The 19,754-nt window shown below is 33.2% G+C and overlaps 2 protein-coding genes and 2 non-coding genes across 5 annotated transcripts; 1 reads left to right on the top strand and 3 right to left on the bottom strand.

Moving 5' to 3' along the window:
- Window positions 1-1,749: 1,749 nt before the first annotated feature.
- LOC114714489 (developmentally-regulated G-protein 3) lies at window positions 1,750-9,929 on the top strand. 2 transcript variants are annotated; one of them, XR_003737454.1, is made up of 11 exons: window positions 1,750-1,950; window positions 2,587-2,640; window positions 3,419-3,592; window positions 4,035-4,106; window positions 5,830-5,889; window positions 6,525-6,634; window positions 7,349-7,648; window positions 8,285-8,476; window positions 9,206-9,257; window positions 9,397-9,502; window positions 9,604-9,929. XR_003737454.1 is itself a non-coding variant. In XM_028899228.1 (10 exons), exons 1-10 carry the CDS (start codon window positions 1,909-1,911, stop codon window positions 9,445-9,447), a joined length of 1,107 nt encoding a protein of 368 aa, XP_028755061.1. In that variant the 5' UTR covers window positions 1,750-1,908; the 3' UTR covers window positions 9,448-9,929. The 2 variants fall into 2 exon arrangements, 1 of the variants encoding a protein (XP_028755061.1); XM_028899228.1 differs by having other exon boundaries at window positions 9,397-9,929.
- A 1,386-nt stretch (window positions 9,930-11,315) lies between these two features.
- LOC114714551 (uncharacterized) lies at window positions 11,316-13,511 on the bottom strand. Its single transcript, XM_028899303.1, has 3 exons — window positions 13,328-13,511; window positions 12,157-12,402; window positions 11,316-11,429 (listed from the first exon to the last, which is right to left on the bottom strand). The coding sequence occupies exons 1-3, from the start codon at window positions 13,343-13,345 to the stop codon at window positions 11,382-11,384; spliced, it is 312 nt and encodes a 103-aa protein (XP_028755136.1). The 5' UTR covers window positions 13,346-13,511; the 3' UTR covers window positions 11,316-11,381.
- A 1,929-nt stretch (window positions 13,512-15,440) lies between these two features.
- LOC114714564 (small nucleolar RNA snoR114) lies at window positions 15,441-15,532 on the bottom strand. Its single transcript, XR_003737461.1, has one exon. It is a non-coding gene; the product is annotated as a small nucleolar RNA snoR114 (small nucleolar RNA).
- Window positions 15,533-15,538: 6 nt separating this feature from the next.
- Window positions 15,539-15,609, bottom strand: TRNAG-GCC (transfer RNA glycine (anticodon GCC)). The gene has a single exon. It is a non-coding gene; the product is annotated as a tRNA-Gly (tRNA).
- Window positions 15,610-19,754: the final 4,145 nt, after the last annotated feature.

Below are 19,754 nucleotides of genomic sequence, written 5' to 3'. Positions count from 1 at the left end.
AGAGAATTATAAGTTTAAAATATAAAATTACATATCACCCTCGTTAGACTTTTTGTTTGTTAGATCGTACGGACCCATGGATTCAGGATATATTGTATCGCGTAGTGTAGTCAGAGGGATGTTGCTCATGGAACCAAAAGGTTTAAATAGTGTTAGTATTTACCCCTTGTTAGAAGGAGTCCTCTCTCTTAAGTTATAAGCATTTTGGGTAGATTGCCATTTATTTGGCTGTAATTTCTATATTATTTTTAGAGTTAATATAAATTTTAGTATTTTAAGTTTATCTTCATTTAGTTTTAATCCTTCAAATTTCTTTTCATTTAAAATATTGGTTTTTATAATTCAATAAAAACTTTGACACTTTACCTTTAGAGAGATCAAAACTTATGGTTTAAAATTTGATGGACTAAAATTAACATGAAAGCAACCTTGAGGGTCAAAAATTATGTTTAACCCTTATTTTTATTCCATTTGCCACCTAAAAATTCCCAATATCGTGTCAATGTCCTAAATTGGCAAAGTCAAAGAGATTATGTGGCGATTTGATCTCACATCCACCATACCAACTCACCGCCTCCTTTTTTTTTTAGATTTCTCCATCCGGTATCCCAGGGCAATAGCCATCTTTCAGGCGTGTTAGCGGTCCCAGATTAAACCGGATCGAAAGTTTACAAAGAACCTTTCGGTCGACGCCCTCTAGCCCCTAAGGGTGCTGCATTCCCACGGCTCGAGACCAGTGGTTAAGCTAGGACAGCCCCGGCCAGCTGACCTAACGCTCGGTTTGACTCACCGCCTCCTTTTCCTACGCACAGGTGCATATGGACATATACATATTAACACCGAATCCATTACCCTCCACCTCTTGCTTTAATTTCTTGGCTATGAGAAATAGCTTCACTAAAACTTATTCAGAGTCCAGACTCCAGCCAATTAGAAAGGGGTTTATAATGGGAAAAACAGAAAAATCCGCGCCACCAGAACACGTTGGGTGTTTACATGGAGGAGGACGGAAATCACTCTCATCACTATTACCATTGCACCATCCTACAAAATCTTTACATTTCTTTCCCTGAAAGAAGAAGCCGATTTCAAACTCAGTAAATAATGGGGAAAACTCACAAGTTTTGCTGGCATCGAACGGCTATCATCGCCAACTGAAACGGGAAAAAACTTTGAGATTTATAATATGCTCTTTTGATGGGGCAGATATAATAGCTTTTCCCATAGTTACGGCCTAACCTTAAACCCCATGATCACAGCGACAATAAATCTTCGGAGGTGGGGTCTTTGCATTTGAGATTTTGAGGGTCGATAGGGCAGCCACGTATCCAATAACTTTGTCAGCCGCATCGGAAGCCAAAATCAGTCTGCATTCTTTGAAGAAAGAAAGAGAAGAGGATGAGATGGAAGAAAGAGAAGAATGGCATTTTTGTCTTTTTCTTCTCAACATTTCATAATTCATATTTAAAATCTGGTTTTGATAGTAGTTTTGTGAATTGAAATGCCCAAATTGTAGTTTTATATATTCTAAGGTCTTTTATTGCAAATTTTCCATTTTCTTAAGCCTTTTTTTTTCTGAAAATATGTATTTATATGCCATTTTGCGAACGGAGGTCCAGCCCAAACTACATTCAAGCTTGGGTTCGCGGGACGTCATTACGTGGCTAGCCAGAGTCCACCGGCCGGACTATTAGAAGGAACGGCCCAATATACTTACAAGGCAAAACTCCCTGTTCGTTTCGCTGCATTTGTTCTAGCACTTTCTTCGCCCTGGGACTTCAGCTCTCCTCGTGAACAAATAGAGCAGAGCTTCTCAATCAGTTCTCAGTTCTCATTATCCAATCGCGCTGCCCGTTAGCAGCAATCTACACCTTCTTTTCTTTTCTCGGAGGTTCTTTTTCTTCAACAATGGCGACGGTTATGCAGAAAATCAAAGACATCGAAGATGAGGTTCCTATACTTGGCCTTAATTCCTGCTTGATCCGGTCTCACTCTGAGAGGATTATAGGACTTGCATGTTGTAATATTATTTGTTTGATTGAAAATTTTACGTTATGACTGTCTGTGTTGATTTAGGAACTTCACACTTTTCACTATTTCGCAAGGCCGAGAGAGTGGTTGCTCTATCGCAGTATTTTTCTTTTCTGTTATCCGGTTCTATTTTCATTCGGTTGAGAACTCTTTTTTTTTAAAAAAAAAAAATTATCTCACCCTGTATAAACCTCAGCATATTCTTTCTTTGGTTGCTAGGTAGATTTGAGTTAATTTAAGTTAATCACGAAGGCTTGCCTTTAAAATGTTAAAGCATCAAGTAGGGAATGAACGGTATCATGGTTCTCAGAATAACTGAAGTTGGTTTATTGTATTGTAACTAAAATAACTTAGCTTCTCAAATGTGATATATTTATGAGAGAGATTCATTTCTAGATTCTATATGTACAATTTTTTTTATTGTATGTCTGAGGAATACGTTGCAATAAAAAAAACATTGTATATTCTGATTGTTTTAATGCAATAGACAGTAACTTTTATTTATTGTGCATTTTTTAATTCACAATATGAACGCTGGCATTTGAAATTTCGCAGATGGCAAGGACTCAAAAGAACAAGGCTACCGCGCATCATTTAGGCTTGCTGAAGGTGAATACCTTGGTTCATTTTGTTTGATTATCGAGTTACATTCTGGAAAATATGTTTTGGCTGCATTAGTAACCAATGTGTTGTAATTGAGGTTATTTTTATGGTGATAAATGACGTTCTTTAGCATAGTTGAGAACAACTTTTATAGGCCAGGGGATAAATCAGGGTTAATTCTTACGAAAATGTCATGTCTTGGTCAATTATTACCTGAGTGAAAAATTGGTAAGTTGGTGTTTGAACGGCTTAAAGGAGAGGATTGCTATGTTGATATGACTTGCATTTGCAAGTGCTTGTGGCCACTGATCCTATCTTTTCCCCAATATCTTGTTGTCAAAGTAGTGTTTACGGGCATTGAATGTTCTGCCTTCTCATTTTGTTGTGCCAGTCCCCAGGATTGTTAAGTGTTAAGAACTACTGGTAATCTTTGGAAAGGTAATCTAATTTTATGTCAGCTCATGCGTGTATATTTATATGGTTAAAAGGATGGAAAATGCTCTTGAACTCCGGAATTAAGTTCTGTCCCATAAAAATAGGATTGCTTGTTTCTGTTATACACAGGGATCCTTGATATGATTTTTTTAACATGTGACATATTGGAAGGGAAGACGGATGTTTTCTTTTTTTAATGTTGTTTCTGAATGACAAAGTTTCCCTAAGGATATAATCATACTTGAAATTTAACCCTTACATATTTTTAAAACTTTGCAATGTCTTTTTATATGTTTTGCATTTCTATATTTGTGGAGTAAGTACAGTATTTGTGAATGCATGCTACTAGGCCAAACTTGCAAAGTTGAGGAGGGAACTACTGGCACCTCCATCTAAGGGAGGTGGGGGTGCTGGCGAAGGTTTTGATGTTACTAAAAGTGGGGATTCAAGAGTTGGTCTTGTGGGATTTCCTTCAGTTGGCAAGTCTACTCTACTGAATAAGCTGACTGGGACATTTTCAGAGGTAAGGGAGTTTTATATAAATTTTCATCTTTCAATATGCCACATCATGTAGCCAATATTTTCATTCCTTGTATTGATTAGCATTTCATTCAGAATAGTCTGAGGAATTGATGCAGCTTTGGACAGGATTGAGACTATGAGAACATTAAGTAGAAAGTAACTGAGGAATGGAAAAGGTAGGAAGAAGCTTTAAGGAAATTAAATAAGCCATCTGAAACTTCTTGCCAGAGTAAGAAACTTGAATCAAGATAAACAATTAAAGCAATCTGAATAACCTAGTGAACTATAACCTTCTGTACAGCCTCAAGTGCTTTTAGGAATTCATTTTATCATAATTCACTCAACAGGTGTTGGACAACATCATAATTTTCTGAAATATCTAATTTTTAGGCTATGTGGAGGTATTCTCTGAATATTCAACCTTGTTTCCTCTCTATTTTCAGGTTGCTTCGTATGAGTTTACCACTTTAACTTGCATCCCAGGTGTGATAGTGTACCGTGGAGCTAAAATTCAGGTATGGTCACAGAAAGAAACTGTGTTGTATCATTCAGGCATTTAAAAATCGTTAACATGAGTTCTTCATCATGTTAGACATTAGATGTTCCCGCTAATATTGCTTGTTTTTAAAAGAAATATTTTAAAGGGAGAATCCCAATTAAATCCATTTAAAATATCAAAATTCAAATTTAGGCCTGCACTTTTAACAAGTTCCTAATCAGGCCAAGAAGTCTGATTAGAAATTTCAGAATGTTGTTAGGAGATTAGAATGCCCCTCTGTGGTTGAAAAATATTCAAGTTAATTGTAAGCCTCATTTTGATTTTGATAGTTTCAGCTGGATTTAATTAGAATTTTTTCCCTTTGTTTTTAGTTTTTTTTGTATTATTTTTTTTCATAAAATAAACAAATATTTATCTATATTCATGTATTTAATGCATAATAAAAAATTATTTCAATTTATCCATATATATAACCCAATCCCGGCAAAATTGTGTGTTTTTTTTAAATGATTATTTGTAGATTAGTATTTATTACACACACATATACATCACTGCTCATTGAAAATGAATATGCATTTTTTCAATGAATTTCAATCTCATGGCACCATTTCAAAACTCCTTTCACTTAAAGGTGATTTTAGGATTTATAAATTATTATTCTATTTTTGTTGACTTTGCTTCTCTAACACATAGTAGAAATTTTAATCATCTTTTAATATTTTACTAAAAAATAAAGATGATTTTTTCCATAAAAATTGGCATTTGATTTAAAAATTGTGAACAGCGTGTTTTTAAGTTTTTTTTTTTTTTGACAGTTCAGTTCTTAAAAAATAATTTTATGTTATTCATTAAATATATATTTGTTGTATAAAAAAAACAAAACAAATTAAAAATAAAGAAAAAAAATTCAATTAAATCTGGCTAAAATAATTAAAACCGAAAAGCCTACATCTGCCTTTTATTTTTTTAGCTCCAGATGAACATTTTGGTCTTTTAACAACATTTAAAATTTTTTAATTTAGCCTGTTGGTCTAATTAGGAACTTATTAAAAATATAGACCTGAATTAGAATTTTGGTATTTCAGCTGTATTTAATTAGGATTCTCCCTATTTTAAATGTATTCTCACTGCCGGAAATTTGTCGTCGATGAGTTAGATATGCCTATGTAAAGTAATAATCTTCTTTGTCTGCAACTTTATAATATTCCCATTTATAATGCATGATCTCATGTCACTGTCCACGTGTCTTTACATGGTTGGGCAGCAATTTTTTGTTGGTATTGTTATTATTATTATTTTTTTGGAACTAGGTTCATCCTCACACTTCAGAGTAATTACGCTTTACACCCCTTTAAGGTTTTGATAAGAAGGAGGCCAGAATTTTGTGGTAGAGTGTGGTTTTTTGATTTTTTAGTATATCTATCTGGAGAGGAGTGCCCAGATCTTCAAGAGCATCATCCCTTTGCCCCATACATATGTTAGAAGCTATGAACTATGCTGCTTTAAAGGAGTATCTATTTCAGATATGCAGAGATTTTATATAGCCTTTTGCTAATTTTAAACCTCTTGGGCCTTTTCTTTTCATTTTTTTTCCCACTTGGTTGTTAGAGTATCTCATACTTCTTTTCCTTTAGTTTTATCTCTTCTCCTTTATCTCATTTAACCTTCCCTTTTTAGCAAAAAGTTAAAAGAATAAATATTTAGCTTTTGAATAGTACTAACTGAATTCTACGTCGCAGTTGCTGGATCTTCCTGGCATCATTGAGGGTGCTAAGGATGGAAAAGGCAGAGGAAGGCAGGTAAAAGGTTATACTATGTCATCAACAAAATTTAGTTTCATGCTGCTTCTTTGGGATTATTTGTGTCCGGACTGCTTAGCTTTACTTTGCCAGCTATGACTATAAAATGTAAACTTTATTGCATCTTTAAAACTTCTTAAAAAAATTTATGGAATGTTTTTGTATCATGGGGCTTTGACTGCATGCATGTATAAGTCCAGGAGGGTCGGGTCATTATAGACATGAAAAATTGCGTTTTATGAATTTTCACATGGTCTAGAGTGTTGGATGCACATTGGTCTCTATATCTGAATAGATCGAACTTTGTATTTGTTGCTCATCTCCAGAATCCATATAGCTACTGTCATTGACGTTATAAGGGATTCTGTAATAGTTTCAAGTGCTTGAGACCCAAAATTCTATTACATATTACTGTTGAACTATTGAGTTTTTCTATGATGCTTGCTTGATTTTTTTCAAAATACGTGCATGACATACTAATGGTGTGGCTTTAAGTCCTGTCAGCAATTGACTGTCCTTTTTTGGGGTTTTACAACAAAGAAGGATTTGATTCATCTCATTTATGATTTCTCAGCGCCATTTCATCCATCTTTGCATATCTATGTATTGGGTTGTGAACTGTTTTTTTACTGCAGGTTATCAGTACGGCAAGGACATGCAACTGCATTTTGATTGTCCTTGATGCAATAAAGCCAATAACGCACAAGCGTCTCATAGAAAAAGAGCTTGAGGGATTTGGCATAAGGTAATATGTGGTGTTATTTCTCTTGCTTCTCTTATGTTATTTCTGTGTGGCATTGTTGATTTGCTATGGGGTTTTGGTCATCGTTCTCTCGGTGAGGTACAATTCTGAAAGATGGCGGACTCTTGGTTTTGCTTCCTGATTGAGTCTTTATGGAAGCAGCCCTTTATCATTTTGCTTTACTATTTCTGCATCCTTGTCCGTTTCATGTATTAATTGTCAACTTATCAATTCTGACATTAATGAACATGTGTTGGTAGTCTTGCTCAATTTCCCCCCGCCTCTCTCTTATGTGCATGGAGTTATGACTCCTCTTAAGTGGTAACAATTGCAATGATTGTATTTTTAAGTCACCTTGTTGTATTTGGATACGATCTGAAAGCACAGATAAAAATTCAGCAAATAATTGAACTGAACTTATCATTATGTAATTGGCCTGGATCTGTAAGTCGCTGTGAATTTAATACAAGTTTCTTGTGAAAACACAGTGCATATTTAGTTTTTAACTCTGATAATGATAATGTATTTTACTTTTGTCTTCTATAAATGTTTGGGCTTTATTTGGCCATTAGCCATTCAGATTTGAATAGCCATACGGATTATATTCTATGCATTTGAATTAAATATTTGGCTTTTGAGATATTCTTGCTTCTATTTTTTTCCTTTGGAAGATCAGCATCACACTCATTTTATTGATAATTTATCTTTTAACCACAGGTTAAATAAAGAACCACCAAATCTGACTTTTAGGAAGAAAGATAAAGGTGGGATCAATCTCACATCAACTGTGACCAATACGCTTCTGGATCTTGACACCGTGAAGGCTATATGTAGTGAGTATAGAATTCACAATGCTGATATTACTCTCAGATACGATGCTACAGCAGATGACTTGATAGATGTCATAGAGGGCAGTAGAGTATACATGCCTTGTATCTATGTCGTGAACAAGATTGATCAGATTACACTCGAGGAATTGGAGATCTTGGATAAACTACCCCATTACTGCCCAATCAGGTAATTGTTCACTTGGTCATTGTATTTTTTCTTGTTGAAAAAAAATGAATATTATTATTTGTAACAGATTGTGTTCTTATTCTTTATACTTCCTCAAATGCATTTTAATTGGTAAGTTGTTATTTCTTTGAGTAGTTTTGATAATTTGATTTGAGGGGTGTGACTTCTGAGGTCTCTTATTTACTCATGTCCCTTATATGTGCCGAAATATATTCAAGATATTTACAGTTTTCCATTGATTTATTGTGATTGAATCTATTTTCTCCTTTCCTTGATATTTGGTTTACCAAGAGGTATGCTCCCATAGATTATCTTCTTGCTTCAGCCTTGTATGCATGCCCTGATGCGTGACAGACTGTCTAAATCTTTGTTTCCTTTAAGGTTTTGTCTCTGTATGCTGGTATTGAACCTACCATTAGCATCTGGAATGTTCCCAAAGCTTGGCTTTGTTATTGCGTTCAGCAGTAAAAGTGTTGAGAACTAGATTTAAGCTGATCAAGCCATTATAGAAAGTATAATAGTGCCTTGTGTAAAGAAATGCTACTTTACATGGTTGAATTTGTTGTTTATAGCCTTGCGTAAAGAAATGCTACTTATACATGGTCGAATTTGTTTATAAATTTATTTATTCTGTAGTGCTCACCTGGAGTGGAACCTTGATGGTCTGCTTGAGAAAATTTGGGAATATCTGAATTTGACTCGTATTTATACTAAGCCAAAAGGGATGAATCCTGACTATGAAGACCCTGTAATATTGTCATCTAAGAAGAGGACAGTGGAGGACTTCTGCAATCGCATTCACAAGGATATGGTTAAACAGTTTAAATAGTGAGTACCTTGTCCCAAAATTTGATATTACTTAAGGTTTATGTATTCAAAATGCCAAGTAATTCTCCGTGCTAGCTTGAATGAGGGGCTATTAGTGTAAAAGTTGGGTTTTGTGAACTGTATCCAGCATGTAAGTAGTCTTGTTATGTATATGATGCATTACACTGATTTTCTTTTTCAAGGGTGGAAAATTAGTTTTGTTCATGTAGATCTGTTCACTTATGGTCCCTTCTCTCAAAGATGGTTGCAGATGTTTATCAGTCATCTGTGCAGTGCTCAGACTTTCTTCACTCATTTATACTTTATTAGAATGGATCTCATGATTGATTAATGAATGTAATTGGGAGAGCTCCGGCTTTGCAGTGCAATCTTACTTCTAAATACAAGGAGAACACTAATGGGCTGATGAGTCTACTGCAGTGTTTGGTTCATTTAAGGGAAGGAATTTTAATGAAGGGGAGGTGAGGGGAGGAATTTTAATAATCCCTCCAAATCCCCTCCCCTCCCTTTCCCTCCAACCAAACGAACCCTACATCAACTTGTGGTCCTGAAATGTGATTTTCTTATCATATTATATGTCTGCATGTCTGCATCTATGTGTACTCTGATTTATTTGATCACATCAGCTAATATTGAATTCCATTTGTTTGATGTTGTTATTCCAAATGCTTTTGCCCTTTTTTGGGGTTCCGTTGTATGGTGATGTGATTACGCTTATTATTGATGCAGTGCTTTGGTTTGGGGTTCGAGTGCGAAGCACAAGCCTCAAAGAGTTGGCAAGGTCCGTGCCCCTTGAATTATTATCTCATCTTTTTTTTTCTCTTCCTCGTTTTGTCCTTCTGCCTAAATCCCCTTATTAGATACAAACACACACACACACACCGAGATGTAAGGTGCTAACCAGGGTTTTGCATCTCCAGGAACATGAACTTGAAGATGAAGATGTTGTTCAGATTATCAAAAAAGTATAGTTTACGAGGGATTGAAGATGATATATATATGACAAGTGATCTGAAAGCAAGCCAGGTAAATTTGGATTGTGTTCTAGGGCAATAATATCTCACGAAACATATGATTCCAGAGTCTGTCAGTTGCATTCCCATCACTTATTTTGTGCCCCCCTTCAGTGGGGAAATTTTTATAGATTATGGTGCTGCTTGATGTATAGTTAGAGCTATTTTGTGGTCAAGCGATGCCTGTAAATCCTCTGGGTTGTCCCGTGGGTTTGTGTCATAGTTGTGTCGGAATTTTTTTATGGACATTAAGCTGAGGCTTTGTTAGTTTTGACGCCTATGCGAAATTCAGTCAAGTCCCAGGCATTCCGAACAAGATTACGGTGGTAGACTAGTAGTTCATTAGGGGATTGACACAGTACGCTAGGCTAATGATAACACTATCTTTGTATGAGAATTCGCTATGTTGGTAACATAGTATTCCTTTCTTTTCTTTCGGACATTTTGGTTCGTAGAATTTTCATTAAATTCTTCTTTTTTTTTTCCTTGGCGGGATTCAGTAAATTAAGTTGAACTTGGAGCACGGTTCAATTGTACTTAGTGTTTTTCTTGTTCTCAATATTACGTATGCCTACCTCCCTTGATATTTCCCTCTTCAATTTTTTTTTGCCGTGAAGCAATCGTGGTGCCGAAATTTTATGTTAACGTGATTTTTTTTTTTTTTTTGGGGTTAAGAGAAGCACTTGAATATAATATTTGACATTACGATGTTAATCCTATTTTTCATTTTAGGTGATTACTGTTAAGTATTAGTACGCGCGCGCGCGCGCACTAGTATTTGGTTTAATCAATTAATCATTGATTTTTGTGGAGTTCTTAAAAAAAAAGAGGGCGTAAATATCTTTTTTTTAAAAATAGAGTTTATATAATTTTTTGTTTCTCAGTGCTTTCATTTTGGTCTTAGTGTCTTTAGTTTCAAAATATCATTTTTGGTTCTCCAAGTTTTTATTAAATTATAGAAACTAATATTTTAAATGAAAAAAAATTTGAAAACCAAAATGTATGGATTGAAACTTAAGAAACTAAAATTAAAATAAGAGTAGGTCTAAAGGACCAAAATTTATATTAATCTAAAAAATTATCTGCGTAACCTAATTTATTGCTTCCTGATTATTTGGTGTTCAGTCTCAAGTCTCATTCTTCAACATTCAGATTGTGGATTATGCTTGATGGCAACTTCTTTAACGCTCTTGGTGTTAAATTTTGGTACAAGTGTATTACCATAAAAAAAAAATTGATACAAGTTTTTTTTTTTGGAGAGAAAATAAACTGTGCAAAAAAGTAATTTTATTAACAATGAATTTAATTTAATGAAATAAGAAACGTCAAATGTAAATCAACAAAACATCCAAGGATTCGTTCTGCAGGCTGTGATTACCTCGTTTGGAGGATCGAAAAATTATAAATTTCTCAAAGGCAGTAATGAACAAGATTGACTCCGGGCTCAATCTGTTTTAAATAGCGAATAACTTTCAAGCAGCTGAAACCTCCGGATTTTAGAACAATGAATCGGAAAAAGTTCAAGTATGGGTTTTCGCGAATGAAAGATAATGATTAATGTGGCGCGAGAGACGCAAGACACAATTGAATCTCAAGCGATATCACGCCATTATCAGAAGATGGCCAACCAATAAGCACGGACGTCTGCCGAGCTGGAACAAGGAGCGCCTTAATGTTTGTAATTTTTATCTGCCTGTTAGTGCTTAGCTAAATTTCTGAATACTTTAGGGAACAGAAAAACAAGAACAGGATCAAATGGGAAAGAAAAACCTTCATTCAAGATCAAAAAGGAAAAAAAGGGGGGAACATTTAATCACCAAATGGGAAGAAGCGTGATTGTTTTCAACCAAATCTACAGAAGGCAAGAAAAATAATGTACACCGCCTCTAACATCAAGCTTTCACGCAGCAGTTGAAGTAGCTGAAGAAGCTCCTCCTTGCCTGTCAAAGAACATCAGAAGTCAATACGGAATGAGCTTTGCATATGACAAACTGTACGCTGCTTATTAACTCGTTGTTTTACACTCAAAACATTCCTTCAGAAACCTCGACCTGAGACAGTTCTCTTTTGGATCTCGAGGTTGACACTGCCGTTCGGAAACTCTAATTTAACACTTACACCAACACAGCTCCATGACTTACATACTACTGCCTCCGGTTTTAATTATAAAGATCTTATTTATAATCTACAGATAATGTCTTATAATTAAGACTGAAGGTAGTATAGTATTAAGCAAAAAATAAGGCAATAAGAGAATTCAATTTAACTTCATATGATAGTCAGTCGTTTTCCTTAGAATACATTCAAGATGTGAAATGTCTGGCAATATGTTTCCATTAGCCTATTAAAATTGTCATTTTCATTGATGTATTGTACCCAAAGGGCAATGGTCAGCCATATTTTACCGCGTAATGGAAAGAATATAATTGACCCAATCATCAGAACGAGAAACAAGAGATCTAATGTAATGAATCAACAGACGGGACGCTTGATTTCTAGGAATGCATCCACATCTCTGCCACATATTTTGGAATACTCTTTAATTTTCTGTAAAAGTAATGCGAATGCTTCTTTGTTATTCGTAGCTACAACTACGAGTTGTACGATAATACGATCATATTTTGGGTTAAATAACTTTTTAATTGAAAAGTGAGGGAAGAATCTTACAGTATGAGAGTGGTGGCTTCGATGGTAATGGGAATGCTGGGGCTCAGGGATGCTGTGGCCTGTGTTCATGCTGGCAGTTGAAGAAGCCATGAGTTCTTCTTCGTTACCAAGACTCGCCCTGGATACATTTGTCTTGTTTTGCTTCCTCATTTCCCGGATTTTTGAAAAATCCATTGAGTAGTCTGGCACTTGCCCCTTCTGATCCCAATCCCCAAACTGTGGAACCGATAGCCAGGGGGCATTTTTCTGCAAGGAAAATATTCATCAATTAAATCTACGGATCAATGCGCATGGATCATCGGTTATAACGGGAACGAGATAAATAAAAGAAGTAATGATATCATTTCTCATTGTGAAGTGAAAGGTATGGCCTCAGGCACAAAAAACCATCAATACGTACCAGCTAATGCTAGCACTGTATACAAGTATTTGGGAAATTAAGAGGTCAATATCTTTTGGTCAACAGAACCCAACCTTTTTTTTAAAAAAAAAAGGTTTCAACGTTCTAGAGTTAAAGAGAAATGTATCATTACTTGTACGAATGCGTCATTGACGTTGTCTAGTCAAAGGATTAACAGTAACACAAATAAATTGATTGACTGAACTGAGCTGGAAAATTCTGTCGAAAAAACAAAAATAGCTGGACAATTATTCGCATCCATTATTGTTGACAGCGTAAAACGGCGAAAAGTATAAGGAGCGCAAAGAAAAACAGCGAAAAAAAAAAAAAACAAGAATCTGATGGCGCGTGAACAAATTACTAATTACTAAAATGAAGATTGAATAACAGGGACAAGGCTTCAGAAGGAGCAAAATATCGAACAGAACTTTCAAAGATTCATTTACGCGAGCTTCCAAAAGCAAGCTTAATTTCAAAACCAATAACAAGCTGCTTTTTCAGGCGTTTCTGTCGGAACTTAAATAGGCTCAGTTCAAACGGAACCTTACAAGTTTCTATCCAGATTCACGATGATGCCAGACAGCAGAGCTCTTAATCGATTCATTTTGAAGAATTCCTCAATCGCACAACACACTCACACAACAACATCGATTCTTATGTCCGTATTATAATCATGCAGTTCTACGAGTTTATTCCCCTCCCTTGCTTCTCTCAGCAACCAAACACATCTAAAGAAGAACGGAGAGAAATAGAAAACAGACAATAACTTACCTCCTTACGATCCTCCATGTGAGAGCGACTTCAGATCTTGAGGATTCAGAAAATCTGGAATGGATATACTGAAAGAATAACAGCACTTTAAGCAGAATATAGAAGCGTGAGTGTGTGTGTAAATATATAGAAATATATTCAAGTGGGGCGAAGGAGGAAGGGGAGAGGCACGAGAAGAGCAAGGCAGCTAAGAGCCAACAGAAAATAGCTGTTTGGAAACGTACTGGACGATGATTGGGCAATGGCGTCCTGGCAGATTATATGCAAAGGGGGGGGGCCTTGTGGGCCACTTCTTTATTAAATTTTTGAGTAACTTCGTCAATACAATTACGGAAATGCCCTCGCTCTCACACGCTTTTTCCGCTGTTATTGTATCTTTTTTGCCTTTCTTTATTTTGTACTCAGATACCCCGCGGCTTGCTTTGGGTTTTCTTAGCTGTCTCCAAAGCACAAAATATTCTTCGCATTTAATCGTTTCGATGAATTGTGAATTTATGATTATGTTGGTCACTTTCCCCAACTACCCTTCATTACTTCCCTTTTTTTTTTTTAACTCCTGCGACAAATTCTTTTTTTTTAATGAAAACATCAATTATATAAAACAAAAAAATTATACCAACTGTTTTCATTATATAACACACAAAAAATTATACCAACAAAGTTCGTATAATAGAGTCCAATCAATGGGAAATTATGAAACATTAGTTTTTTATGCAACATTTGAATAAATCACGGGGATCAGAAATTAGTTAAAATTAATTAAAGATAATAAGAATGTAAAAATTATAATTTTTTTCAAAAATATATTTATTTATGGAGGAGAGAGTATAAGCAAAGGAATAAAAATTTATTAACATAAAGAGAATGATATTTTGAGAAATTAGATATTAAATATAGTAAGTAATAAAATACTGCCGTCAGTCCTTAATATAAAATTCAGTTGGCTAATTTAAGTAGAATAAGAAAACTAGTTAAGTTAGTTATTTGTAATAAATATGTATTATTTTTTTTAAAATATCCTTGTTAGTCAAATGTATTAGCTAGAACTGTCATTATTACAAGAATTACTTTGAAAAAATAGATAAATATAAAAAACAAAATATATTGAGGTCTTATATTTAAAACTAAAATAAAAATCAAACGAACTCTTATATTAAGGATTAGAAGTAGTAAGTAATTAATGGAGAAAAGATAAAAAAAATTAATAAAAAAAGTCCGAGATATCTTCCAAATGTTTTTTATAAACTGGGATAAGATAGAAATGATTATTTTTTTCGTTATAAAAAGTAATGGAATGAGTATATTTTAGCCCTTCATCATCAGTACTAATTTTTTATATTGTTCTTAACTTCATAAAATTTTGACCGTTCTTATAATAAATGACTATTTTTCACGTACAATTTTCCGTAGTTAAAATGGTATGCGCGGATAATGTCGTGCCAATGCTTACAATTTTTGTGTCAATGGGACTTCCTGAATTGTGTTCGTCAAATTGACCTACAGAATTATTTCAAATGCAGTAACAGATTTTACTTCTTCACTTAAACGATGTGAACTTCTTGTTTAAACGGGTTCTTGGTAACTAAAATTACTATTTTTCATCTTTAATATAAAAATTTGTTTGATTTTTAATTTAGTCCTAAATATGATATCCTAGTCCACTTTGTCCATCGTATTTATCTATTTTTTTCAAAATAGTTCTTATAGAACTTGCATATGTTAAATGTTTCATTAAATGGTAATTCTAGCTAATATACATTACTAGTAAGGATATTTTAGAAAAGACAATACATATTTATAACAAATAACTAATTTAACCACATTTTTTAATATCTTCAAATTAACTAACTAGATCTTATATTAAAGACTGAAAGTAGTATTTAATATATTTTACTTCTTCACTTAAAAGATGTGAAGTTCTTGTTTAAATGGGTTTGTGATTACCGAGAATATTGCCAATTTTTTCTTTCCTTTCTAATTAAATTGTGAAGGTTTTCTGGTAGGGCAAAAGATTATCATACGTTGGCTCAATTCTAAAATAAACATGAGCTTCGTCTGCGCGCAGATTTCCTTCTTCCACAGGCGAATGTCTAAAAGAAAAGGACAAAAGAGAGAGCTCAGATGCACGAGATAGATCATCCAATTAGGTCAGACGCGTGTGATTGAACACCAACCACAGAACGTGCGAGAGTTTCCTCACAGCCCTCGAAATGCACCAGCCGGGAATCGAACCCGGGTCTGTACCGTGGCAGGGTACTATTCTACCACTAGACCACTGGTGCTTTCTGATTAGTGTTTTCAGTGTTTATATTTATCTTATTGTGCTACCTTGGATTTTTTATTACTACTTCTTACAATAAATATAGGAGTTGCTTTTAATTATAAATATAAATATTTAATTTTCTTTAAAAAATATTTCTATTATTTGCAAATATTACGGAGATTTTTTATTAAATAATATTTAATGTAAATAACTTTTAAAAAATACTTTAAGAAAACTAACACCCGCTTTTTTTTATAAATAATTAAGTTAACTAATTCTTTTATAAATTAATTATTTTTCTCACATGTTTATGATAGGAGATAATACATTATTTGGTTTCAGTGAGTAATTTATTTATTTATTCCTGTCAAATGATGACTAAAAGTATTTTAGTCAAAAATTTCTTTTAAAAGATAAGAAGATAAATTTTGTACGCAACTGTTTAATTTTTTCTACTTTGACTAATCAATAAGCAGTTGATTATTCAATGTAGTTGAGACTCAATTTATGCCTTTACACACATGAATTCAATATCTGATATTTGAATTTTGCTTCTTTTTTGGTTCTGATTCAAAATCTTGACTCGTCCATCAACCTTCAAATGTGATTTTTTTCCCATATATTCTGTTATAAAATTTTCACTTCATTTTTGAAGTTTTTATCAATCATCATCACGATTCATGACAGGAGTCACTTTTGCTGTAAGGGGTTGTGTGTGTATCATTTCTTATTTTTATGCCTTGTTTCTTGCTTGTTAGGATAAGCTTAGAAGAAGAAATTAATTTAAAAGGGAAATCTGATCCCTTTTAGGCTGAAATCACGTTTGATATATTAATATATATGCCCCAATCCCCATCATAATATAAAATTAATACGCAGCTGAATACTAAATGCTCCTTCCTATTCTTAGTTTAGAAGTTATGAGTTATATTTAGTCATATTCATATTTTTTCAAACTTTATCTAATTAATAAATAGGATAAGGTGTTTGAATACTTAGGAAGAATTACAGAAGAACACCTAGCATCTGAAATTTTTTTTGACTCTTATGTGTCCTGAAAATTTATTTTCGTAACAAAAATACTTTAACCATTATCCATTGTTAAATTTTACTATTAAATTATATAGTTTGACTAGTGTTTTTAACAATCAAACTTAATAATAGATAACAGTTAGCGCAGAAATGCTATGAAATAAAAGCTCTAAGGCATAGAAGAGCTAAAAAAAAACTTTTAGTTGTTGAGTGCTCTTTCATGAATATTTCTGAGATATTTAAGCATCTTATCCCTTGATAAATTGATATATAACCCAATGTTACATATAAATATTTTATGAAGATCAAATAATTTTTACTATAATTAATTAATTAATTAAAATTTTTAATATATTCAAAATTAGTTAATTAGATTTTATATTAATGATAAGATGGATTACAATAATATAATCATTTGGTTTAGAAGTAATTAATGTGTACCCAGACTCATATTACTGGACCTGTGAATACAACCACGGCCCCCCATTGCCAGCTCATGTTGGCCTAATTTTCTCTTCACATCCAATTTGGCAAATCCGAATTACATATTTTTAATTGTAATTATAATCATTTTAATTTAATGGCCGGCGGCGCAGCTCTGACCAGTTAGGGGGTAGCAATTTTTCTGCTTTTGTATTTTGGATGGATAGTTTAGGAGAATTGGCCGACGTCACCAAATTATTCCATCAATTTATAAATATAAAATTTAAATCATTTTATGAATTTGATAAACAACACTGTCAACAGTTAATTAATTGATGGATTCCTGTCTTAAATTTATAATTTTTTTCAAATATACATATCGGTTATATATATTAGGAGTTTTCCATCAAAAAATAATTAAATAATATATTTTAGGAAAAATAAAATTTATTTGTCATAAATATTTAACATAACTAATTTTTTAATCTCTTCAAATTAAATTTATTTTACCGGTAATCTCTTAGACTTCTGTGTGTTGCAGCATTTTTCCTTGAACAAAAACAATTCAAGCAGATATAAGGTATAGTGGAGATTTGGCACTCTCATCATGCCAATGGCTTTAGTGTTTTCTTGCAAGTTGCGAGAGATGGCAAATTTGATCTGATTTGTAATCTCAGATTAGTGATGGTGCTTTTAATTAAAAAAATACTAATAATTAATTATACTTTCTGTTAAGTTAAAAATTCACAATATATATATAATGAAGTCTCTCTAAACAACCTGAGTATTTTTCTTCCTGCTAGTAATACACGGTCCTTATTCTCTTCTCTAAATTTAACTTTGTTCTTTATTTAAGAACTTCCCACTAATTTGAAAGTGATGTATACTACGTGTGATCTCACAAGTTGAGCAGAAAATAACTAAGAATAAAAGTCTATCGGATATCCTGATCTTTTTTTTTTTTTTAATATATCTAGCACTCTAATATTTAGGATGTTAGATATAACTAAAAAAATAATACTCCTCCGGTCCTAAATAGAAGACCTACACTATAAAATGAGTCTTATATTTAAGACTGGAGGGAGTATCAGAATAGTGGATGCACCATATAAAAAATTAGGGTATTAGATACACTTTGAAAATAAAATCAGGATGCAAGATGCACCTTAATCCAATAATTAATTATGGAGAATTATTATGTAATAGAGCAAGATGATTGACTTGCTCTTAGATTGTTGGTTCTACAAAGGGATTTTTTTTTTTTGGGGACTGAAAGTTCTACAAAGGGATCTGACTTCTCTGAATCATTTATCAACAAAACGAAGGAACATGTCATATTGACCAAATCAAGTCTATTGCCCATGCCATGTGAATAATTTAATACAGATATTACTTTCATCATATCAGCTGGGTCTGCATTCTTAAGCATTGACTTCAACAAATTCTTGGCCATCTCACACTCAAAAGCATATACTACTTCTTTTTTTTTTTGGCCAACATATTTACTTGATTCTCAACATATAAAGTTAATTGATGAATTGGTTTTGATACTTTAATCTTCCTCATTTTAGCGTTTAGATATGATGTTTATTTTTTTGCTTCTAAATTATTCATGTTGGTTGTCCTATTTGTGTCATTTTTTAAATTTTAAATTTTAATATTAAACAATTCAAAAGGAGGATATTGTAGAAAAATTAGCACATTTTCACAAATAATAAATTTAACTAATTTTCACAATTTATATGAACTATTTAATTAGCTCCCATATTTGAAATGGGAGAAAATAGTTTATTATACAGAGTACATGAGTGCCCTATAAGTCATGCAGTTGACACCATTAGATAAGGTTTGTTGCTATTGTTTGTATGTATATCTGTTATGTCTATGGAAATGTTCATAAGAACTCTATGGAAATGTTCATATGATAAACTCGATTGACTTTGATGACCTACTCGGTACATGCGAGAGGCTGGGATAGGAACCAGAGACAAAAAGAATTTTTTTGTTTTATTTATTTTCTTAGTCAAAGCTATATGGATTGGAATGACAATTGGTATGCGTGATAAGTTAAACTACTCCTCCGGTTCCAAATATAAGAACCTTTTTGTAGTGTAATTTACACTACAAAAAGGGTTTTATATTTAGAGTCGGAAGGAGTGATTAACTATGAATCAATGGTTAAGTGATTTGATATTACTATTATTCTTTTTATACAGTAAATTTTTGATGAGTTGGATTCTAGTTGCTCGTTAAGGTCATACAAACTTTCAGGCTTATAAAGCACTTGCAGATTTATGCACGCTTATAAGATTTTCACATCAACAGTAGGATTCGAACTTATAAACTTATAGGTTATGAGTCGACTCTTTATTAACTAGACTAATTTTTGCTAATTGAATTAATATAATCTGAAACATACTGCTAGATATGAAAACATTGAGTAAAGTTCCGTAGTTGGATTATGCATTAAAACCATCTGACCTGAAATTGATGACAAATAACTAAAAAGAGGGCCCGTTGTATGAAGCCCATTTTTATTAGACCCACCAAATCAAGCCAGTGATAAGAAAAACACTTCGAGTCAAGCCCATTTTGATCCATTGAACACAAATGGCGCATTACTGTCCTTTTGTGAATCGTTATTACTTTTGTAGTTAGGTCTAGCAGAGAAAGATAATCTCACATTACGAATCAAAGTTTAAGTTTTTA

This window comes from Neltuma alba, unplaced genomic scaffold (genome assembly GCF_004799145.2).
Source record: "Neltuma alba isolate B1F8T4 unplaced genomic scaffold, ASM479914v2 tig00011509_pilon, whole genome shotgun sequence".
Taxonomy (NCBI): domain Eukaryota; kingdom Viridiplantae; phylum Streptophyta; class Magnoliopsida; order Fabales; family Fabaceae; genus Neltuma; species Neltuma alba.
This window is presented reverse-complemented; position numbering and strand designations above follow the sequence as displayed.

Bases quoted from the DNA above. Each gene is read 5' to 3' on its own strand.
- LOC114714489 (XM_028899228.1), top strand. From the start codon at position 1,909: ATGGCGACGGTTATGCAGAAAATCAAAGACATCGAAGATGAG. The intron at 2,641-3,418 runs GTGAATACCTTG...GCATGCTACTAG, and splicing joins ATCATTTAGGCTTGCTGAAG to GCCAAACTTGCAAAGTTGAG. The intron at 8,477-9,205 runs GTGAGTACCTTG...TTATTGATGCAG, and splicing joins ATGGTTAAACAGTTTAAATA to TGCTTTGGTTTGGGGTTCGA.
- LOC114714551 (XM_028899303.1), bottom strand. The intron at 11,430-12,156 runs GTAAGATTCTTC...GTTCTTTGACAG, and splicing joins GAAGCCACCACTCTCATACT to GCAAGGAGGAGCTTCTTCAG.